Source organism: Xenopus laevis, chromosome 3L (genome assembly GCF_017654675.1).
Source record: "Xenopus laevis strain J_2021 chromosome 3L, Xenopus_laevis_v10.1, whole genome shotgun sequence".
NCBI classification, from domain to species: Eukaryota; Metazoa; Chordata; class Amphibia; order Anura; family Pipidae; genus Xenopus; species Xenopus laevis.
In genome coordinates this window covers 107654919-107675857 of record NC_054375.1, presented here as the reverse complement: position 1 = coordinate 107675857, position 20939 = coordinate 107654919, and the positions used below count along the sequence as shown (strand labels likewise).

At 39.1% G+C, this 20939-nt stretch overlaps 1 protein-coding gene across 1 annotated transcript; it reads left to right on the top strand.

Annotated features, from left to right (window-relative positions):
- The first annotated feature begins 4990 nt into the window (after positions 1-4990).
- leo1.L (LEO1 homolog, Paf1/RNA polymerase II complex component L homeolog) lies at positions 4991-20115 on the top strand. The gene is made up of 12 exons (XM_018253075.2): positions 4991-5159; positions 7007-7897; positions 8959-9063; positions 9402-9496; positions 9724-9866; positions 10177-10261; positions 11912-12006; positions 12242-12376; positions 13497-13632; positions 14313-14496; positions 17087-17199; positions 19869-20115. The coding sequence occupies exons 1-12, from the start codon at positions 5102-5104 to the stop codon at positions 19977-19979; spliced, it is 2151 nt and encodes a 716-aa protein (XP_018108564.1). The 5' UTR covers positions 4991-5101; the 3' UTR covers positions 19980-20115.
- Positions 20116-20939: the final 824 nt, after the last annotated feature.

The window sequence follows — 20939 nt, the reverse complement described above, 5'->3', positions numbered from 1 at the left end:
ATTTTAGATTCGGTAGAATGTGTACTTTCCAAAAATATATGGGTTTGGGGGGTAAACATATATTTCTGTGTTTTTACCCCACAAAAATGCAGTCAATGTGTTGATTTTTCATTAGCTGAAGTTACCCACAGGACTATTTGTATGCGCTAACTTCATATTGGGGCCTCTAACTGCCATATACTTTGGTAAACCTATGCACAGTGGGCACCAAACTGTTTGGAGGACCCCTGGCAATCATATTTAGGGTGTTTTTTTTTTGGTGCGTAACGATACATGGGTGATATGGTGCTGAGAAGTTGAAGCTTTGAGGCAATTTTCAGATATTTCACCAAAACCGACAATTGTGGGAAAGCCTTGCGACTCAGTAGTTTGGAGCAGAAAGGCATGGGTACCCATTTTAGATTCGGTAGAATGTGTACTTTCCAAAAATATATGGGTTTGGGGGGTAAACATATATTTCTGTGTTTTTACCCCACAAAAATGCAGTCAATGTGTTGATTTTTCATTAGCTGAAGTTACCCACAGGACTATTTGTATGCGCTAACTTCATTTTGGGGCCTCTAACTGCCATATACTTTGGTAAACCTATGCACAGTGGGCACCAAACTGTTTGGAGGACCCCTGGCAATCATATTTAGGGTGTTTTTTTTTGGTGCGTAACGATACATGGGTGATATGGTGCTGAGAAGTTGAAGCTTTGAGGAAATTTTCAGATATTTCACCAAAACCGACAATTGTGGGAAAGCCTTGCGACTCAGTAGTTTGGAGCAGAAAGGCATGGGTACCCATTTTAGATTCGGTAGAATGTGTACTTTCCAAAAATATATGGGTTTGGGGGGTAAACATATATTTCTGTGTTTTTACCCCACAAAAATGCAGTCAATGTGTTGATTTTTCATTAGATGAAGTTACCCACAGGACTATTTGTATGCGCTAACTTCATTTTGAGGCCTCTAACTGCCAGATACTTTGGTAAACCTATGAACAATGGCCACCAAACTGTTTGGAGGAACCCTGGCAATCATATTTAGGGTGTTTTTTCTTGGTGCGTAACGATACATGGGTGATATGGTGCTGAGAAGTTGAAGCTTTGAGGCAATTTTCAGATATTTCACCAAAACCGACAATTGTGGGAAAGCCTTGCGACTCAGTAGTTTGGAACAGAAAGGCATGGGTACCCATTTTAGATTCTGTAGAATGTGAACTTTCCAAAAATATATGGGTTTTGGGGGGTAAACATATATTTCTGTGTTTTTACCCCACAAAAATGCAGTCAATGTGTTGATTTTTCATTAGCTGAAGTTACCCACGGGACTGTTTGTATGCGCTAACTTCATTTTGGGGCCTCTAAATGCCAGATACTTTGGTAAACTTATGAACAATGGCCACCAAAATGTTCAGAGGAACCCTGGCAATCATATTTAGGGTGCTTTTTCTTAGTACGTAATGATACATGGGTGATATGGTGCTGAGAAGTTGAAGCTTTGAGGCAATTTTCAGATATTTCACCAAAACCGACAATTGTGGGAAGGCCTTGCGACTCAGTAGTTTGGAGCAGAAAGGCATGGGTACCCATTTTAGATTCTGTAGAATGTGTACTTTCCAAAAATATATGGGTTTTGGGGGGTAAACATATATTTCTGTGTTTTTACCCCACAAAAATGCAGTCAATGTGTTGATTTCTCATTAGATGAAGTTACTCACGGGACTGTTTGTATGCGCTAACTTCATTTTGGGGCCTCTAAATGCCAGATACTTTGGTAAACTTATGAACAATGGCCACCAAAATGTTCAGAGGAACCCTGGCAATCATATTTAGGGTGCTTTTTCTTAGTACGTAATGATACATGGGTGATATGGTGCTGGGAAGTTGAAGTTTTGAGGCAATTTTCAGATATTTCACCAAAACCGACAATTTTGGGAAAGCCTTGCGACTCAGTAGTTTGGAGCAGAAAGGCATGGGTACCCATTTTAGATTCTGTAGAATGTGTTCTTTCCAAAAATATATGGGTTTGGGGGGTAAACATATATTTCTGTGTTTTTACCCCACAAAAATGCAGTCAATGTGTTGATTTTTCATTAGCTGAAGTTACCCACAGGACTATTTGTATGCGCTAACTTCATATTGGGGCCTCTAACTGCCATATACTTTGGTAAACCTATGCACAGTGGGCACCAAACTGTTTGGAGGACCCCTGGCAATCATATTTAGGGTGTTTTTTTTTTGGTGCGTAACGATACATGGGTGATATGGTGCTGAGAAGTTGAAGCTTTGAGGCAATTTTCAGATATTTCACCAAAACCGACAATTGTGGGAAAGCCTTGCGACTCAGTAGTTTGGAGCAGAAAGGCATGGGTACCCATTTTAGATTCGGTAGAATGTGTACTTTCCAAAAATATATGGGTTTGGGGGGTAAACATATATTTCTGTGTTTTTACCCCACAAAAATGCAGTCAATGTGTTGATTTTTCATTAGCTGAAGTTACCCACAGGACTATTTGTATGCGCTAACTTCATTTTGGGGCCTCTAACTGCCATATACTTTGGTAAACCTATGCACAGTGGGCACCAAACTGTTTGGAGGACCCCTGGCAATCATATTTAGGGTGTTTTTTTTTGGTGCGTAACGATACATGGGTGATATGGTGCTGAGAAGTTGAAGCTTTGAGGAAATTTTCAGATATTTCACCAAAACCGACAATTGTGGGAAAGCCTTGCGACTCAGTAGTTTGGAGCAGAAAGGCATGGGTACCCATTTTAGATTCGGTAGAATGTGTACTTTCCAAAAATATATGGGTTTGGGGGGTAAACATATATTTCTGTGTTTTTACCCCACAAAAATGCAGTCAATGTGTTGATTTTTCATTAGATGAAGTTACCCACAGGACTATTTGTATGCGCTAACTTCATTTTGAGGCCTCTAACTGCCAGATACTTTGGTAAACCTATGAACAATGGCCACCAAACTGTTTGGAGGAACCCTGGCAATCATATTTAGGGTGTTTTTTCTTGGTGCGTAACGATACATGGGTGATATGGTGCTGAGAAGTTGAAGCTTTGAGGCAATTTTCAGATATTTCACCAAAACCGACAATTGTGGGAAAGCCTTGCGACTCAGTAGTTTGGAACAGAAAGGCATGGGTACCCATTTTAGATTCTGTAGAATGTGAACTTTCCAAAAATATATGGGTTTTGGGGGGTAAACATATATTTCTGTGTTTTTACCCCACAAAAATGCAGTCAATGTGTTGATTTTTCATTAGCTGAAGTTACCCACGGGACTGTTTGTATGCGCTAACTTCATTTTGGGGCCTCTAAATGCCAGATACTTTGGTAAACTTATGAACAATGGCCACCAAAATGTTCAGAGGAACCCTGGCAATCATATTTAGGGTGCTTTTTCTTAGTACGTAATGATACATGGGTGATATGGTGCTGAGAAGTTGAAGCTTTGAGGCAATTTTCAGATATTTCACCAAAACCGACAATTGTGGGAAGGCCTTGCGACTCAGTAGTTTGGAGCAGAAAGGCATGGGTACCCATTTTAGATTCTGTAGAATGTGTACTTTCCAAAAATATATGGGTTTTGGGGGGTAAACATATATTTCTGTGTTTTTACCCCACAAAAATGCAGTCAATGTGTTGATTTCTCATTAGATGAAGTTACTCACGGGACTGTTTGTATGCGCTAACTTCATTTTGGGGCCTCTAAATGCCAGATACTTTGGTAAACTTATGAACAATGGCCACCAAAATGTTCAGAGGAACCCTGGCAATCATATTTAGGGTGCTTTTTCTTAGTACGTAATGATACATGGGTGATATGGTGCTGGGAAGTTGAAGTTTTGAGGCAATTTTCAGATATTTCACCAAAACCGACAATTTTGGGAAAGCCTTGCGACTCAGTAGTTTGGAGCAGAAAGGCATGGGTACCCATTTTAGATTCTGTAGAATGTGTTCTTTCCAAAAATATATGGGTTTGGGGGGTAAACATATATTTCTGTGTTTTTACCCCACAAAAAATGCAGTCAATGTGTTGATTTCTCAGTAGCTGAAGTAAAGTCCTGAACAATTTGGATGCGCTAACTTCATATTTGTGTCTCTAAATGCCAGATACTTTGGTAAACCTATGCATAATGGATATCAAACTGTTCAGTGGACCCCTGGCAATCATATTTCAGGTGCTTTTTCTTGGTACGTAATATAGTTTGGGATATGCGGAGCAGCAAAATAAAACCTTTGAAATGATTTTTCAAAATTTTGAATTTTATTTTGAAAAACCGCTATGTTCAGACAAGCTTTTCTGTTTGGTAGTTGGGAGTAGAGAGACATAGTTACCCATTTTGTAATCGGCAGAATGTGTACTTTTCAAAAATGTATGGTTTTCTGGGGTAAACCTATGGTTTCAGGATTTTTTGCCTTGGAATCTAAAGCATGCCGTTTTCTGCCTTAGTGCTTTCAAAATTCAGTAATATACTGCCGGGAGTTTTTGCTGTACAGAAATCCTAAATCTCCCTAAAACTATACATATCTGGTATTGGCACGTTCGAGAGACATAAGGCTTTCCAAATCAGTTGGATTTTCATCTGTAAAATGAAATATTTTTCTGGTATAAATTGATATACAATGAAAAATGGTAATTTTTCATTTTTTTTTGTTATTTAGCACTATAAATTTTTTTGCACAGGTGGAAATACATGAAAACTCAGGCAGATTTAGAAAGCTCAGTTTCTACCGAAAAAAACAATGTATAGTTTTCCTAGGTAAACTATAGGTTTCCCCTCAGAAAATGCCCCTAAAGTGAGAGAGCACAAAATGCTTAAAAACGGCTGGCATTTCGCGTAACCAAAATGTGAAATTCTGCTGGCACTTAAAGGGTTAAGAGTAAAGATTTATTGTTATTTATTTGTATTGTTAGTCACACGTAAACGCTTTAATACACGGAGCGAACCTAATTCAGACCGTCCTTCTGTATCACTGACAGCAACATCCCACAATCCCCCGCGCCACTACTCCGCCCACCTTCCACATCCTTTGCTTTTCATTCACTGCCTTCTTTGCGGCAATAGCAGTGCCTTGCGGCAGCGCGTCTTGGCCAAAATGGCGGACATGGAGGATTTGTTCGGGAGCGATGCCGAATCTGAGACTGAAAAGAAAGGTAATGGCGTCTGCCCCGGGATTGGTCTCGCTCTAATTTCTCTCTCCAGATTTTCTTCTTTAGGGACCTCCGTTTGGCCATTGGGCTAAAGGATTTCCTCCGTGCTGTGCGTGCAGGGGATCTTGGGAGATGTAGTCCACATTAGTTTCCTATTGACTACTTTTTTATTCGGCTTGTGGCTCACTGATTCTGTCCTACTGCTGCCTACAATACTCAATACTTGGTTTACATCCCCCTCTTTATGTGCAGTCAGTGATTAAAGCATCACTTCATCAGCCAAGCAAGAACACAGAACTGGACTGCCAGCTCTTGGGCCAATGCTTGAGAAATAGTAGAATGCCACACACGCCACCTGTACTCTGGTGTGACAGTGGATGAAATGTTCTTTTTGATATTTATTGGGAAAACAATTGTGTGGCAAATAAGTGCAAACTCTTGTGTTAGGCTTAGGGACACTCACTGTTGTTTAAAAAGCTAACTGAAGGCATCCAATGGAAATCTGGGCTCCTTATCTGAGGTATACTGATGAGCTTCTCTGCAAATATATACCCAGATATGTTTCTTTTCATGTCACTGTATTTTGCCTTTTTTTCTTCTTTCCCCTAGTACAGCAGGCACAGGGGTATTTTCTTTGACTGTAATAAAGGTCTATTTTTTTCAAAACCAGCCCAAAACTAGCCAAGAGTCACTTCAAAAGTAGCCCAAAAATAGCACAATATGTGCAGTGAAAAAAAAATCAAAAAAAATAAATATATGTGAAAATACGCCTTTTTCAAATTTTCACTGATTTGTAAAATGGGACAGATTCACCCGTCACCAGGGGCATAAATACAGAGGGGGCCCAGGAGGTATAGGGAACCCATGAGGCCCTAATTCATTTACAGTATCAATAAATATTGGTAAAACAGGTCGACCTCTAGACATTTCGGTGGCCAGCAGATTTTTGGCCCTAAATTGTCTGAAATTGTGAAAAGACACCAGAATGCATGAGAGTGATGGGAGACTGGGGTACAGAGCTTAAAATCTGGTAACTCCTGACTTCTACTCAAGCCAGTCCCATTGCATGCTGGGTATTGTAGACTTGCTTTAAACTTAAATTAAACTTGGCAGTCGGCAAATTGTTAAACAAAAACTACATTATCCAGCATGCATTGGGAGACACAGGCTTGGCACCTTAGGGCCAACTGGAACTTTTAAAACCCGCCTGGGCTTTAAATTAGTAGCCAAATTTGTCTGGAAACCTGCCAACCTGCCAACCCTGCTGTAATCGGAACAATAGGTGCAATATTTATGAATACAATTATAAAAAGTGTACCCATTTGAAACAGCAGATTATCATCACAAGTCACACCAACAGTATCTCCCCAGCAGCCAATAAAAATGGAGACTCTTATTTTCCATAAAGACCTGGTGAGTGCCGTGCCTTTTTTTTTCTTCTATATTGATTATTCACTAGTACCCAGACACCTGATTTTTAGTGGTGTGTGCTGCTTCCAAGACAGTGTAAACTAGGTAGACAAGGCTGCTTATAATGGTAGAGCAATGATGATCTAAAATTTTCTTTTGGGAGGCAAGTTTTTTCCCCTTTGTAATTGGAGACAGCGCAAGATCAACTAGAAGTTAGGTTCGATTTTCTTTGGCAAAAGTTTTAACTTTGGCATGCCTTATTTTTCAACCTTAGCTGTGATGTGTAATATAAGTGGGCATTTGCTCTTACCAATTCAAACAGATTTTGCAGCACTGTTGGATGACCATATTCCTTTAAAGCTTTATAAGTGTAAACAAAATATAAGTTGTGTGTGTATACAGTATGATATATAAACGATAGTACATGTTTGTGTTTGCAGAATCAGACTCGGGATCTGGCTCAGATTCAGAACCAGGCAATGATGGCTCGGGGAGCAACCGGTCTGGAAGTGATAGTGACCGAGATGAAGACGATGATGAGCATAGTGCTGCAAAACCAAGCAACAAAGAGCTGTTTGGGGATGACAGCGAGGATGAAGTTGGTTCTCAACACAGTGGCAGTTACAACCGCTCTGAAAGATCATACAATGCATCTGAAACAGCCCATTCAGATCAAGAAGTTAATGATCAGTCTGATGCTGAACAGCACAGTGGCTCAGAAGCTCTCCATGATGAGGACAATGATGATGTAGGGCGAAGGTCAGAACATAGCAGTCCTCGATCAGAGGCTGATGGCTCAGATAAAGATGCAAATTCAGATGATGAAAAATGGGGCAGGGACAACAAAAGTGATCAGTCTGATGAGGAAGAAAAGATGCAGAACTCTGATGATGAACTTCAGCATTCAGACCATGATGAACATAGACAGTCCGATGAGGAAGGGCAACGGCCATCTTCAGATGCTGAAGAACAAGACCACCACCAATCGGATGATGAGGAGCATGATAACCATCACTCTGATGACCTTCAAAATTCAGATGATGAAGAGAATGATCGACAGCATTATAATGACCGAACGCATTCAGATGGGGAAGAACAAGAACACAGACCACAGTCTGAAGATGAAGAAAATGAGCTTCAGCATTCTGATGATGAACAAGGGCAACAGCATTCTGATGATGAACAAGAGCGTCGGCATTCTGATGACGAGTTAAATGAACATCAGCAATCCGATGATGAAGATAGGCAACATTCAGATGAAGTCAGTAAAAGACATCATTCAGATGATGAGCAACAGCAGTCTGATGGAGAGGAACAAGAGCGCAAATCAGGTTCGTTTTAGAGATCTGAACATTTGACAGGGTGCTCTCTTTTCTCTTTTTAAACCTCTGTGGCCTCGTCACCGGCATCTTATGGTTGATAGAAGGACATTCAAAGGTTTTGTAAACTCCAGGTATGTGAACTAGATCCTTTCTCCAGACCTTTGGCAGGTATGAAGTTTCCATTCACAGTTTACCCTACAAACTAAAAGAATACAAACATAATAGTTTTACTGTATTGTTTTAAATATGGCCAGGTTAAACTGAAATTCATGGCAACCTCTGCTTGTAGTGAAGCGCTTGTCTTCTTAATATTTTATTATTCTTGGATTATTTGAAAACATCTTGGATATGTTGACCATATTGGGAACAATTTTTTGTGTGGTTTTGCTGTAATGTTGGACCATAATGCATGCACAACAGTATGTGTTATGATCCAGTTGGGTTGCAGTTACTCCCAGAACTGACTAGCTGTAAGACTTCCCTTGAGTTTCACTTGTTCAGCCCATTGATTAGATGAGCAGTTATGTCTATCAAAACTGCATACGATACACTCACTTGGATCTTAAAATCAATGAGCAGATCACCAGAGAATCTGCTTCTGTCAGTGAGCCATCACCTGTGTTTGTAAGATGTATGTCCATCATTACATTCACTACACAGCGGGACAGGAGGCTGGTTTAGTAATTCTTATAACATCCTGTATGATACAGGAAACAGCCATGCTAGCTTTTAATGGGTACTCTTAGTGGTGGTGTTCCTGCTGCTAATTTGCATGGCTGGTCATACATTAGTAAAATCAACTTATGCCCTTTGTTTGTTAGGCCTATTGCCTAACCATTGGACATTTGTTCTATGGGGCACCAACCATTTTCAGGATAAAATCCACCTCTTGTCAGGCATTTGACTTCCAAAGCAGGCAGCCAAATGGTGACCGGTGTTTCTCCTGTGCTTGAAATAAACCAGTAGAACAAAACCCTGGCATGCCATGGTTTTTAAGATTGCATGGTAACACTAGCATTAGTACTTCTTATCATTATATGTGATGGTTGGTTACTTTTTTCTCTTTACAGAATCCCAAAAAGGCAGTGACAGTGAAGAGGAAATTGGCCGACAGAGGCGTAAGAAAGCCATAGCATCAGATTCTGATATGGACAGTGATGATGATGAACCCAAAGGTATTTTAATGATCTAAATACATATTTAAAGATATAAATAGATTGTATTTTTTAAAATATATTATTATTATTATTGTATGTTTTAATTCTGCTTTCCAAAAGGCTACAAGTTTTTACTAGCATCCATATATGTCTGATTGGCCCGTTAGCTGAAACCGGAAACCGTGTGAAGGACCATACACTGCATGGCCACCTTTTATTTTGTTGTGATATGTTTGAGCAGACATTCTTGTATGTAATAATTTGGTACGCTATACACCTGAAATACTAAAGGGTGTTTTTCAGGCAATAAAGGTATTATGATGTTTAATATAAAAGAACACCTTTTTGTTTTTCAGGCAAACAAAATGCTTCAGATCTGTTTGGAGATGCAGATGACATTTCTTCAGGCAGTGATGGAGAAGACAAACCACCGACTCCTGGCCAACCTATGGTATATAATGACAATCAATATATGGAAACTGAGCCATATGGTTTACCACTCAGATGTCCAAGTTGTGGGTCTTACCCATCCAGGGGCTCAGTTTGGATGTACTATATTTGAAGCAATGTTGGTGTCAAATAGCTCTGAAACAAAAAAGTAAATGTAAATTGCAGAAAAGCACCCTGAGCAATTTTACGTCAGTTTTCCTTAGAATTCCATGTACACTTTATTTCTAGGATGAAGATGGAATGGATCAGGATCAGCCGGAAGAAACACTCCCAGAAACAAGGATAGAAGTTGAGATTCCCAAAGTGAACACAGACCTTGGAAATGACTTGTATTTTGTGAAACTTCCCAACTTTCTCAGTGTTGAACCCAGGTAATTGTTTAACTATTAGTGCTATAATTTCATTTTTATTTTCTGTGAACTTCATTTTGTGGTAAAATAAAATCTAAAATGACTCCTGTACTTAATGTATTTAAGTGTATTGAATATATGTAAGTAGCAGCCAGAAGTTGGACCAGGATAACAGACTATTGTCTTTCTGCCATTTGCTAATGTTACCTGCCTAATATTTATATTACCAACAGTATTGCTCACAATATAAACTTGTGAGCGTATGAAAATATTTTCTTCAGTGCAAACACTGCTATGCCTGACTGTTGTTTTGCACTTTTATCTGTATTAGACCTTTTGATCCTCAGTATTATGAAGATGAATTTGAAGATGAAGAAATGTTGGATGAAGAAGGTAGAACAAGGTTGAAACTAAAGGTAAATATCTGTATTTCGTTTTGCAAAAAATCTTGTGTGTCCAATGCCAGGGTATTTAGACTACTATCAAGCTGGAAGTAGCTCACTTCACATAAAGGAAGACTGTCCCTTAAGTAGTTGTCCTGATTACGAAGTATCTTTTTTTATATGGCCTTTGTTTAGGCAGTCTTGGGCTGGCACTTTCAAACAAATATTCTTGTTATGCCACAAGGGCCTGTGACAGGGGTATAGTGTACTGATATTGGGGGTAAAGAGCCTAGAAAATTGCACAAAAGCAGTTGGTCACATAGTTGCAACCTTCTGCAACATGCTTCCTCTTCCTCCCAGAATCTGAAGTGCCTCATCCTTCTATTCTTACACAGAGTAATTGGAATCATATAGACATTCCACTTTTCATCCTTACCAGGAATAAAGATTCTGCTGACCAGTGTTCTCAATCAGTGGGACTAGCCTCACATGGAAATCTTCTCCAAAATTCAAAAATGTGCTGTTTTTTACACTTATATTTGTCTTTTCTGTTTATATGGTTGAGAATAACTGTAAATCAATAAAATGCATACATGGATATGTATTTGTATTAAACCCATGCTGCAGAGCATGTCTTTTAAAATTGTTACTTGTAGAGTAGATAAATCTCCGATGTCTGATAATTCATGGGTAACTTCAGAAAAGCATATTGAGTATATCCACCTTAACAGGTTTGGAGGTTTCGCCCCTCTTCAGATGTGTGGCTGCAATATGCTTTGCACAGATGCAGTTTCATAGTTTTCACTGCCATAGCACAGAGGTAGATATGTAAACACCCCCCCCCCCTTTCTATATTTATTTATTTATATTATTATGTAAATAATGTGTTACTGATGCATGCAGAATTCCTTTACTGGCTGCTTGAAACAATCAAGCTGAGTTTTGTATGTCAGCATTCCTCTGTTTCAACCCTGATGTGTTTTTTTTATGCACAGCCAGGGTTCTAACAGATCATAGTTTCTAATTTAACTAGTTTAAGTTGGTCATCCATCCATTTTCCCATCTGCATCTCCAGGATTGATCCAGGACAGATTTTATTGTACATGACTGTGTACTGAATGGAAATAAAAAATTGAAGTGTTTCCTATTTATGAACAGGGTTAGGATATTCTTAGGCTAATGTAGCTCTGTAGATTAGTCACTCAATAAAAGGCCTACTACACTTTATACCATGGTCCAGTGTTTGATCTGGGAAGTGGGGTTATATGAGCAGCTATACAGGGTGACTGCTCTTTAATACTATTCTAATTTTATTATATCAGTCTCTTTGCATTGTATAATGCAACTTTTGCAGATCTGTGTTTTGTACGCTGCTTATCTGAGTTCCTCTGACCTCCTGCTAGCTGTACAAGCTTTCGAACAGCCGCATTGCTCCTAAGAGTCTTGAGGAGAAATAATAATTAATTTTATAGTGTTTTATTCTCTTATGTTGTGGGTGCGCATGGGATTGCCAATATATTATATATATGTTAATAGCCATAATAAAAATATATTTGCTTATTAATAGCAATAATTTAGCTGCCAACTGCTCTTGGCCATAACAAATTACTACATCATACTGTTTTCAGTACAGATGATACTACTTGTCTCTTACGGTTCCCTTTTTTTTTTAAATTACTATAGGTTGAGAACACAATCCGATGGAGAACACGAAAGGATGAAGAAGGAAATGATACTCGTGAAAGTAATGCTCGCATTGTTAAATGGTCTGATGGCAGGTCAGTGATGCAGCTGTGTCTCTTGAATTTTATATTACTTGTTGTGAAACTGTACTTGAAACATGGGACACTACTAAATTTGGCCAGGGGGTCATTTGGTGTGAACTAAACAAGATTTCTGTGTTTTTATTTTTCTCCGTTTCACAGAATGCAGCATGCTAAATGTAACTGAACCATGGCTGATCTGGTACAACTCTGCTTAAGTAGTAGGTAACCATGCTTTTCTTTTTCTCAGCATGTCCTTACATTTGGGTAATGAAGTGTTTGACGTATACAAGGCACCACTGCAAGGAGACCACAACCATCTTTTCATCAGACAAGGAACAGGTCTACAAGGCCAAGCTGTTTTCAAAACCAAGCTGACGTTTAGGTAAGTGTAAGCTTTTCATTTAATTAATTTATGTATGTCTACATCCAATTAATAGGGCTTATGTACAAATAGAAGTGCAAGGTGTAAAGTGCATTTTTGAAAACCAACCATGTCGTGTATATACTGCTATGTTATACTCTGTCCCCTTAATAGAGGGAGCATGTTTTATTTAGTGCTTTCTGTTCTCTATCACCAGTAAGTTATTTTAAAAGGCCTAGTTGGCGAATCGTGCACTTGAGTTGCTTGTTGCAGGAACTGATTTAGGTTGAGAGAGAGCAAACTTAGATCCCAACAAAGATCCCCCTAAATAGAGAACCAATACAAACTTCAAAAACAGAAATGCTGCTGAAAGGATCGATCTATAATATCTCTCAAAGTTAAACATCAAGAAGTGACTGGCCAGCTTTCTAAAAACCTAATAAATAGGTAATAAATCTCAATGCATCCATTTGAGGACACTGCCTTTAAATATCCAGCATGACCCTGCCCCGCCAAAGTTCCCTCAGTTTCCATGTTGTTTTTCCCTTATCAGACTCTCCTTATCTTTTCCTGTTAGTCCCATACAGTCTGGCAGCTCCAGCTTCTCTGCTGCTTGCTCCAGCCTTAGCTCATGTATTTTAACATGTTTCACAACTGCATACTTTCCACCTCATACACTCATTACTGCATTACTACTGTAATGCAGACTCAGGCAGCAAACTGTTATCCAGGATTTGGTTTGAGATTTGGCCAGGACTCACCCTTTTTCAGTATGATTCAGATTGACCAAATCAAAGTGCCTGGTTGAACCCAATGTGAATCCTTAATGTCATGTGACTTTTCCTCATACAACCAAGGAAGTTAAACATTTATTAGTCCTTCCTAGCCCTAATTATGCATGGGATTCAACCAAACCTTTCATGAAGGGTTTGATACTTAGCCAAATCCCAAAATAGTGGATTTGGCGCATTGCTAATCAACAGATCTCAATTGTTGACGATGTGGGTGAATTATTAAGATCCTTTCCATAATTCCAATGAGAAGTGATGCAAACTGCTATCCAGTGGGGAGTTATGGACTACTGGGCCCAATATGTTTTATTTGAAAACCTTATATTGACCTATATGCTTTTTACTGCCAGGCCTCATTCTACAGACAGTGCCACTCATAGGAAGATGACACTGTCACTTGCCGATAGATGTTCTAAGACTCAGAAGATCAGAATTCTGCCAATGGCAGGACGGGATCCAGAATCACAGCGTTCAGAGATGATCAAGGTAACAAGGGAACGTTCACAGCTGGAATTTACAACAACATTTTTAATCTAAACCGTTTACTAACAGGCAAATATCTATTAGAACTGTTATACCTAAACCACAACGGGCAAAACGTTCGGTATTATACCAGTGGGTGATAATGCAACAAGCCATTTTTATTGCCTAGGATGCCAGAGAACAAGTAGTCATCAATGAGCCAGGTTGTGTTATAGATTTTTGCAGACTACACTGATCAAACTGACTGTCAGAGCTCCATAAAGCACAGAACCATCCACACACTCTTGCATGCACAATTAAGCTAGTTATGTACATTATGCTAAAGGAGTAGCCATCAGGCATTATAAAGCATTTATTTAAGAGCAATATGTATAATTCTAATGAATATCATAGAAGGGTATGTATACTGAATTACTGTACCACTGTACTGTTATTATCAGCACCCATCTATAGTGCTTCTTTGGAAGTACAAAAAATCTTTTTATATACACGACAGTTGGCCTAGTACCAGAAATGTAGATTGGTCAGAAAAACATATTGCCTGCAATGCTCATTACTCTTACAATAATACATGGGATATATTTTTGGCCATTGACAGAAAAAGTTTGTATATTACTGCTAATGAGAGCTCAGGTAAAAAAAATAGGAGAAAGCTTAATATAAATTCTTTTTATTTCACAAAGAAAGAAGAGGAGAGACTACGAGCATCAATTCGCAGAGAGTCACAGCAGCGCAGAATGAGGGAAAAGCAGCATCAGAGAGGCCTCAGTGCAAATTACCTGGAACCTGACCGATATGATGATGAAGAAGAAGGAGACGAGTCAATAAGTTTGGCAGCCATAAAAAATCGTTACAAAGGAGGCAGAGGTAAAAGATTCAACATTTCACTATAAATATCAGTATTTGTCTTTACAACTATGTGTCATTGGCTATTTACACACTACAAATCTGGGGAGAACATATACTTCACCCCTTATTGTGTTGGGAAAGTTCTGTAATGAATATCGGGGTTATTTATAATGTGGTAATCTCAGAGGTATTAATCTGACATGTCCACTGCATATTCAAGAACCAGAGACGATTAGAATGATTGTCATAATACAGAAAAATATGAAGTCCATGGATAGACTGACGACCTAAGATATTCTTTTGGAAATCTCACCCATGGACCTCCAGCTGGGACAGCTGTGATTTATGGTACAGTCTATAAGCACCCTTAGGTAGTTGTTCATGCTAATAATTTGAAATTACTAGGTGTCTTCATTTGGTCGTCACTAGTGAATGAGCCCTTGTCATCTCGGCTACAGTGTGACTTTGAAACTTGAAATTTCAGTGTGTAACACATGCATGGAACTCAGTGAAACAAAGGATTATAAAAATAATTAATACATTCAGCTCATACATTTACCTGTAGATTATTCACACCACTATAATATATGTGTGGTAAAGTAAGTTGCCTCTTGCAGAAATCACCATTAAATGGCCGCCAGGTGGACAAATTGGTCCGTTCTGCTTCTTTATAACAGTGTCATTCTACAAATGCTGTAATATGGTTAAATATGAAATGCTCAGATTTCATAAAAATATATTTTTTTTAAGAGGGTGTAAATCAGAGAGGGGCATTTGTTAGATACCGTCTAGTGATTATTACTTGAAACCATGGATGATGGTGCCTTTATCTTCTGTGGGTTTTCAGCAGTACCTTGCTGGATTTTACTACAGGTATTGGACCTGTGATCTAGTATTCTCTGGAGCAGCGGTTTTCCTGATAAGGGGTCTTTCTGTAATTCTGATTTACATGTCCTAAATCTACCAGAAAATAATTTAAACATGAATTAAACCCAATAAGATTGTTTTGCCTCCAATAAGAATCAATTATGTCAGAAAAAGATTAGCCCGTTCCAAACTCACCCCGTGTGTCTTCTCCTTAGTGCAGCTCCATTTGACATCCCGGGTGCTCCGCCACCAGCGTTCCCACTGTAATTAGATGTTTAATTATGTCTTAGTTGGGAACAAGTACATGGTATTGTTTCATTATTATTATTATTGAGAAAAGGAAAATCATTTTTAAAATTTGTAATTATTTAATTAAAATAAAGTCTATGGGAGATGGCCTTTCCGTAACTTGGAGGTTTTTGGGTACCGGGTTTACAGATAACCAATCCTATACCTTTATACCGTATATGTGTATGGTCCAGGACCATCACAAGGAGATAGTGGTGTTTGCCAGACTATATCTCGGGTGAGATGTAGTTTTCAACAAAGAGGATCACTGGCCTGGGTGAATATAATCTTTGTGGGGTGCATAACAAATTGCCATCCCATTGAGTTACACCTTTCTTTTCTTATAAACTTTAAGTGCAGAGACACACTTGGAGATTCAGGGAGATTAGTCGCCTGGTGACAAATTACCTCTTCTTCGGGCGACATCATCCCGAACTGCCTTCCTGCCAGCTAAAATCTAGATCGCCGGTGGGATGGCAAGGAAACTTCGGGCAACTTCGGAAAATGAAGGGCTCAGAGTGCCATCCCGCCGGCGATTTCGATTCTAGCCGGTGGGAAGGCATTGTGGGGAGATAAGTTGCCCGGAAAAGAGGCGATTTGTCGTTGGGCGCCTAATCTCCCCCATTTAGCATGGTGTGCCTCTATCCTAAAGGTGGCCATAGACGTAGAGTTCCGCTAGTTTGGCGACATACGAGCGGATCTCTCCCCGATATGCCCTCATTGAAGTGGCCGATATTGGGCTGATCCTATCGTGGGCCCTAGGGCCCAAAGATCGGATCATAATGCATCCGATACAGGTGGCCGGATCGTGGGACCGCATACATGCACAGATGTGGCTGCTATTCGACGGGATTTTTTAACCTGCCCGATTGAGATCTGCCCGACTTTCAGCCAGATATCGATCGGGTAAGCTTGTCGGATGGCCCCACACACGGGCCAATAAGCTGCCGACTCGGTCTGTTGGCAGCTTTTATCGGCACGTATATGGGGGCCTACGGGTAAGGTGCCTTTACCCTTAATACCTTTGCATACTTTGGATTAGGTAAGCCTTCTTATCTTTTCAGCCTCATTGTTAAACCAGTCACAGGAATTCCAAACAGCAGTGCAGTAAATGTTAAAGAGATAAAGGTTAAAAGTCATGTCACACTAGGCATTTACTCACACACTGATGTCAGAGCAAAGAGAGTGTAGATATGCTGGTGGAGAAAATGCCTAGTTTTACACAGCCCTAAATGTTAAACCAGACATAGATTTGTTTACCGTTCTATGTGCTGTGAGTATTTCTGAAACTCCCACGATAAGGAAAGATCAGGCTTCTGTTCTTTGCCAAAGAGGAAACCACTAGTCACATGAATACCAGGAAATGGATTCCACAGTGAAGCATTAAAATTGACTATAACCATCTGTAAAGCGAAACGTTTCCCCTAAAACAACATTTTTGGTTTCCTTGCAGAGGAAAGAGCTCGAATCTATTCATCAGACAGTGATGAAGGTTCTGATGAAGACAAAGCTCAGAGGCTGCTGAAAGCAAAGAAGCTGAACAGTGATGAGGAGGATCAGGATGAGGTGAGTGAGGTTCCCGTGTTACACACTGCTCAATCACTGTTGATTGTGCAACAGATCAGATGCTTTACTAAAGCAGGAAATTCACTTAAAGGAAAACTATACCCCCAAAATGAACACTTAAGCAACAGATAGTTCATATCATATTAAGTGTCATATTAAAGAATCTCACCAAACTGGAATATATATTTAAGTAAATATTGCCCTTTTACATCTCTTGCCTTGAGCCACCATTTCGTGATGGTCTGTGTGCTGCCTCAGAGATCACCTGACCAGAAATACTACAACACTAACTGTAACAGGGGAAGTGTGGAAGCAAAAGTAACAACTCTGTCTGTTAATTGGCTCATGTGACCTAACATGTATGGTTTGTTGGTATGTTTGTGAGTACAGTGTATCCTACGATCTCAGGGGGCGGCCCTTATTTTTTAAAATGGCAATTTTCTATTTATGATTACCCAATGGCACATACTACTAGAAAAGTATATTATTGTGAAAATGGTTTATTTACATGAAGCAGGGTTTTACATATGACCTGTTTTATGCAATATCTTTTTATAGAGACCTACATTGTTTGGGGGGTATAGTTTTCCTTTAAAGTGGAATTATCATGAAAATTTTAATACAAGCTTCATCATACTGATATCAGAAACTTTTTAAATATGATTAAAAATTCTGTACAGTTTCTAATACAGTCAAGTTTATCTTCACTCTCCCCCCTCTGATCATGTCTTCATGCAGGAGTTGGGTGTCAGATTTTTATTGACAGTTTGATTCAATATGCCTTTTCGGAGGGCTACCTTTCCTAGCAGATGTATTAGAGCTCATTCAGATAACTAACTCCAGCACAAACAATATGGAACAAAATAACAGACCTTGGCACAAAGAGATTTCTGGTGATTTTAAAAGAGTGAGCTCTAATACATCTTCTAGACATTCAAAATCAGACTCCCAACTCCTACATGAAGAGAGAATGAAGATAAACCAATGCTGAGAGGAGTGTAGAGTAACTTGATTATTTTAGAATTAATATTTAGAATTTTTTTTTAGTATGATGAAGCATAACTTAAATTATCATATTTGTAATAGTTCCCCTTTAAAATATCTTAGGCTGTTACTATATCCACTCTTGTGTGTGTGTGTTTTTAGTTTCCCTTATTTTCCCTCCAGCCTGGCAGGTCCAGGTGCTAATGACAAACATTAAGGGGTACACAAGCTTTCTTAATATTGTTCTGTCTCTTCAGAGAGCTGCTTGATTGTTTAAAGATTTTATGTTAAAGTCAAATAAACTATGAATGTCCATGAATGTAAGTGTCGCTATTGCAATCATTACAGGCGGATTTGAGTGGCATAATGACAGTCAGACTGCAGTCAGTTGAGTGTGCTTGTGAAAAAGAGCCCCAACAACAATAATTGCCCTAATGCAGTAATCCATGGCAGCCAATAACTTATGTGCTTGACCAGGCCCGGACTGGCAATGTGTAGGTTCTGGCAAATGCCAGAGGGGCTGCTGTAAGGTCCCATAGACAGTCACTATTTAGTGGGCTGGTGGAGGACTATTTGGGCCTCTGAGTACTTGGACTGCCAGGATCTATTTTGACTCCCAGTCCTGGCCTGTGCTTGACCAGTTAATGCTAGCTGCAGATAAGGTGACTAGATCTATATGTATGCATGTCTTCTCTTGTTGTATTAAACCAGTAGCTCATGAGCAACATGTTGCTCTCCAACCCCTTGGATGTTGCTCCCAGTGACCTCAAAACAGGTGCTTATTTTTGAATTCCAGGCTTGGAGGCAAGTTTTAATTGCATAAAAACTAGGTATAGTGCCAAGTAGCCAAATAGCCAATCACAGCCCTTATTTGGCACCCCCAAGGGACTTTTTCATGCTTGAGTTGCTCCCCAACTCTTTTTACATTTGAATGTGGCTCACTGATAGATAAAAAAAAAAAAGGTTGGGGACCCTGCATTAGACTATTACATACAAGCCTGGACCGTTTAGTCCAGAAGGTATTACTTGTTACAGGTATAGGAAATATAGAATGCTTTTTTGCCAGTTTATGGATTTTTCCATCATTTGGATCACAATACTATAAGGCTACTGAAAGATGTTTAAAGAAATAAATGTTCAAAGGATTATTTTGCAACCAATACTACGGTTATTACACAGAAACAGGGAATTATTAAAGAAATGAGTATTGGCTTAACATGTTGATGGCTTTCTGGATATCAGATTTCCAGACAACAGATCCCAGTCAGCTCTACCATATTTCAGGTAGCTTGGCCAGTGGTGGGTACTGTTGCACCTGCTTTTAAAGATATAATACAATTAAATACATTTTATCCATTTATTATAAATAATTTATACAACCACAATTTGGGTTTGTTTTTCATGTTTTATTGCTCATAGTTAGGGATGGGTGAATTTGACCCGTTTAGTTTCGGCAAAAATTTGCCGCCGGCGAATTGTCGCCGACGCCCATTAAAGTCTATGGGCATCAAAAAGTTTTTGACGAGCGGTGAAATTTTTTTGACGCGCATCTTCTTTTTTTTTTTCAAGTCTATGGGTGTCATTTCTGCGGCGAAACAAGTCGAAAAAATTTGCCCATCCCTACTCATAGTGACTTGACCTACAGTATGTACTTGTTTATAATGGTGCATCTTCATCTATTACAGGAAGGTGAACTTTCGGGAAAGAGAAAGGCGACAGAGGATGAGGACAAAGCAAGCAAGAAGCACCGAAAATATGTAATTAGTGATGAAGAGGAGGAAGGAGAAGAATTATAAAATCATGTATTTTTTTTTTTATGCTGTACAGTTATTTACCATAATGTAGGGAACAGTGATTGATATTTGTTACAGGCCTATGGTGCGTTCATGTGTATAAATAAATCTAATTAAGGGATGTGATATTTCCGGAGAACTTGTTGATTTGTGTGCTTGATTCTGGTGAGTGATATGGTCAGTATAAACACTCCCATAGTCAGGTGTAGCGTAGGAAATAATTAAAAAGAAGAATTGTAGGGATTAAAGACAGCACTTCTCTCTTGCCTTACTTTGAGGATAGCGGAAGCTTGGGGATAGCCATGCAGCTGCTGATTGCAGAGTCAAACCAGCCTGAGTGTCTCTAGTGAAGAGAGAGTCTAATTACAATGTATGATCAATTCAAAAACAAATTGCATTTAGTTTGTGAAGATTCTCATTCATCCAGGTCATGTATCTGACGTTTCACCAGTCATCCAACTGGCTTTCTCAGTTCAATTTTCTAAATTGAGAAAGCCAGTTGGATGACTGGTGAAAACGTCTTCAAGAAAAAAACAAAGCAAGTCCAGTTGATTTGACTGATTTCTACAGATAAATTAAATTTATACATTTACATAACAACAATATTTCAGGCAAATAATGGATCACCCTTTATTCAAGTAGCACTAACATTCTTTGCCCTTTTACAGAGAAGTGTATAGTTTGGTTCATGGCCCAGTTTGATTTCACATGAAAACAACACACAAATATACTTGCTGTATGGTAAAGGGACGTTATATCGACCAGTTTGTACTCTGAAAGGACTACAGGGTATGTTTAACTTTTCTTGCTACATGAACAAGGTTAATCACATGTCTTTCAGAGGCTTCACTGGAAAGTCAATGCTCCTGTTGACTGCAGTAGTTACTGTATCACACACCCAGTTTGTAAAGGGTTCAGGTCAACATGAAACAACTCAGATGCAATTGAACTGCAGACATCCAG

Coding starts and splice junctions, on each gene's coding strand:
- leo1.L (XM_018253075.2), top strand. CDS start 5,102: ATGGCGGACATGGAGGATTTGTTCGGGAGCGATGCCGAATCTGAGACT. Junction 9,497..9,723: donor CGACTCCTGGCCAACCTATG/GTATATAATGAC, acceptor CTTTATTTCTAG/GATGAAGATGGAATGGATCA. Junction 10,262..11,911: donor GAACAAGGTTGAAACTAAAG/GTAAATATCTGT, acceptor AAATTACTATAG/GTTGAGAACACAATCCGATG.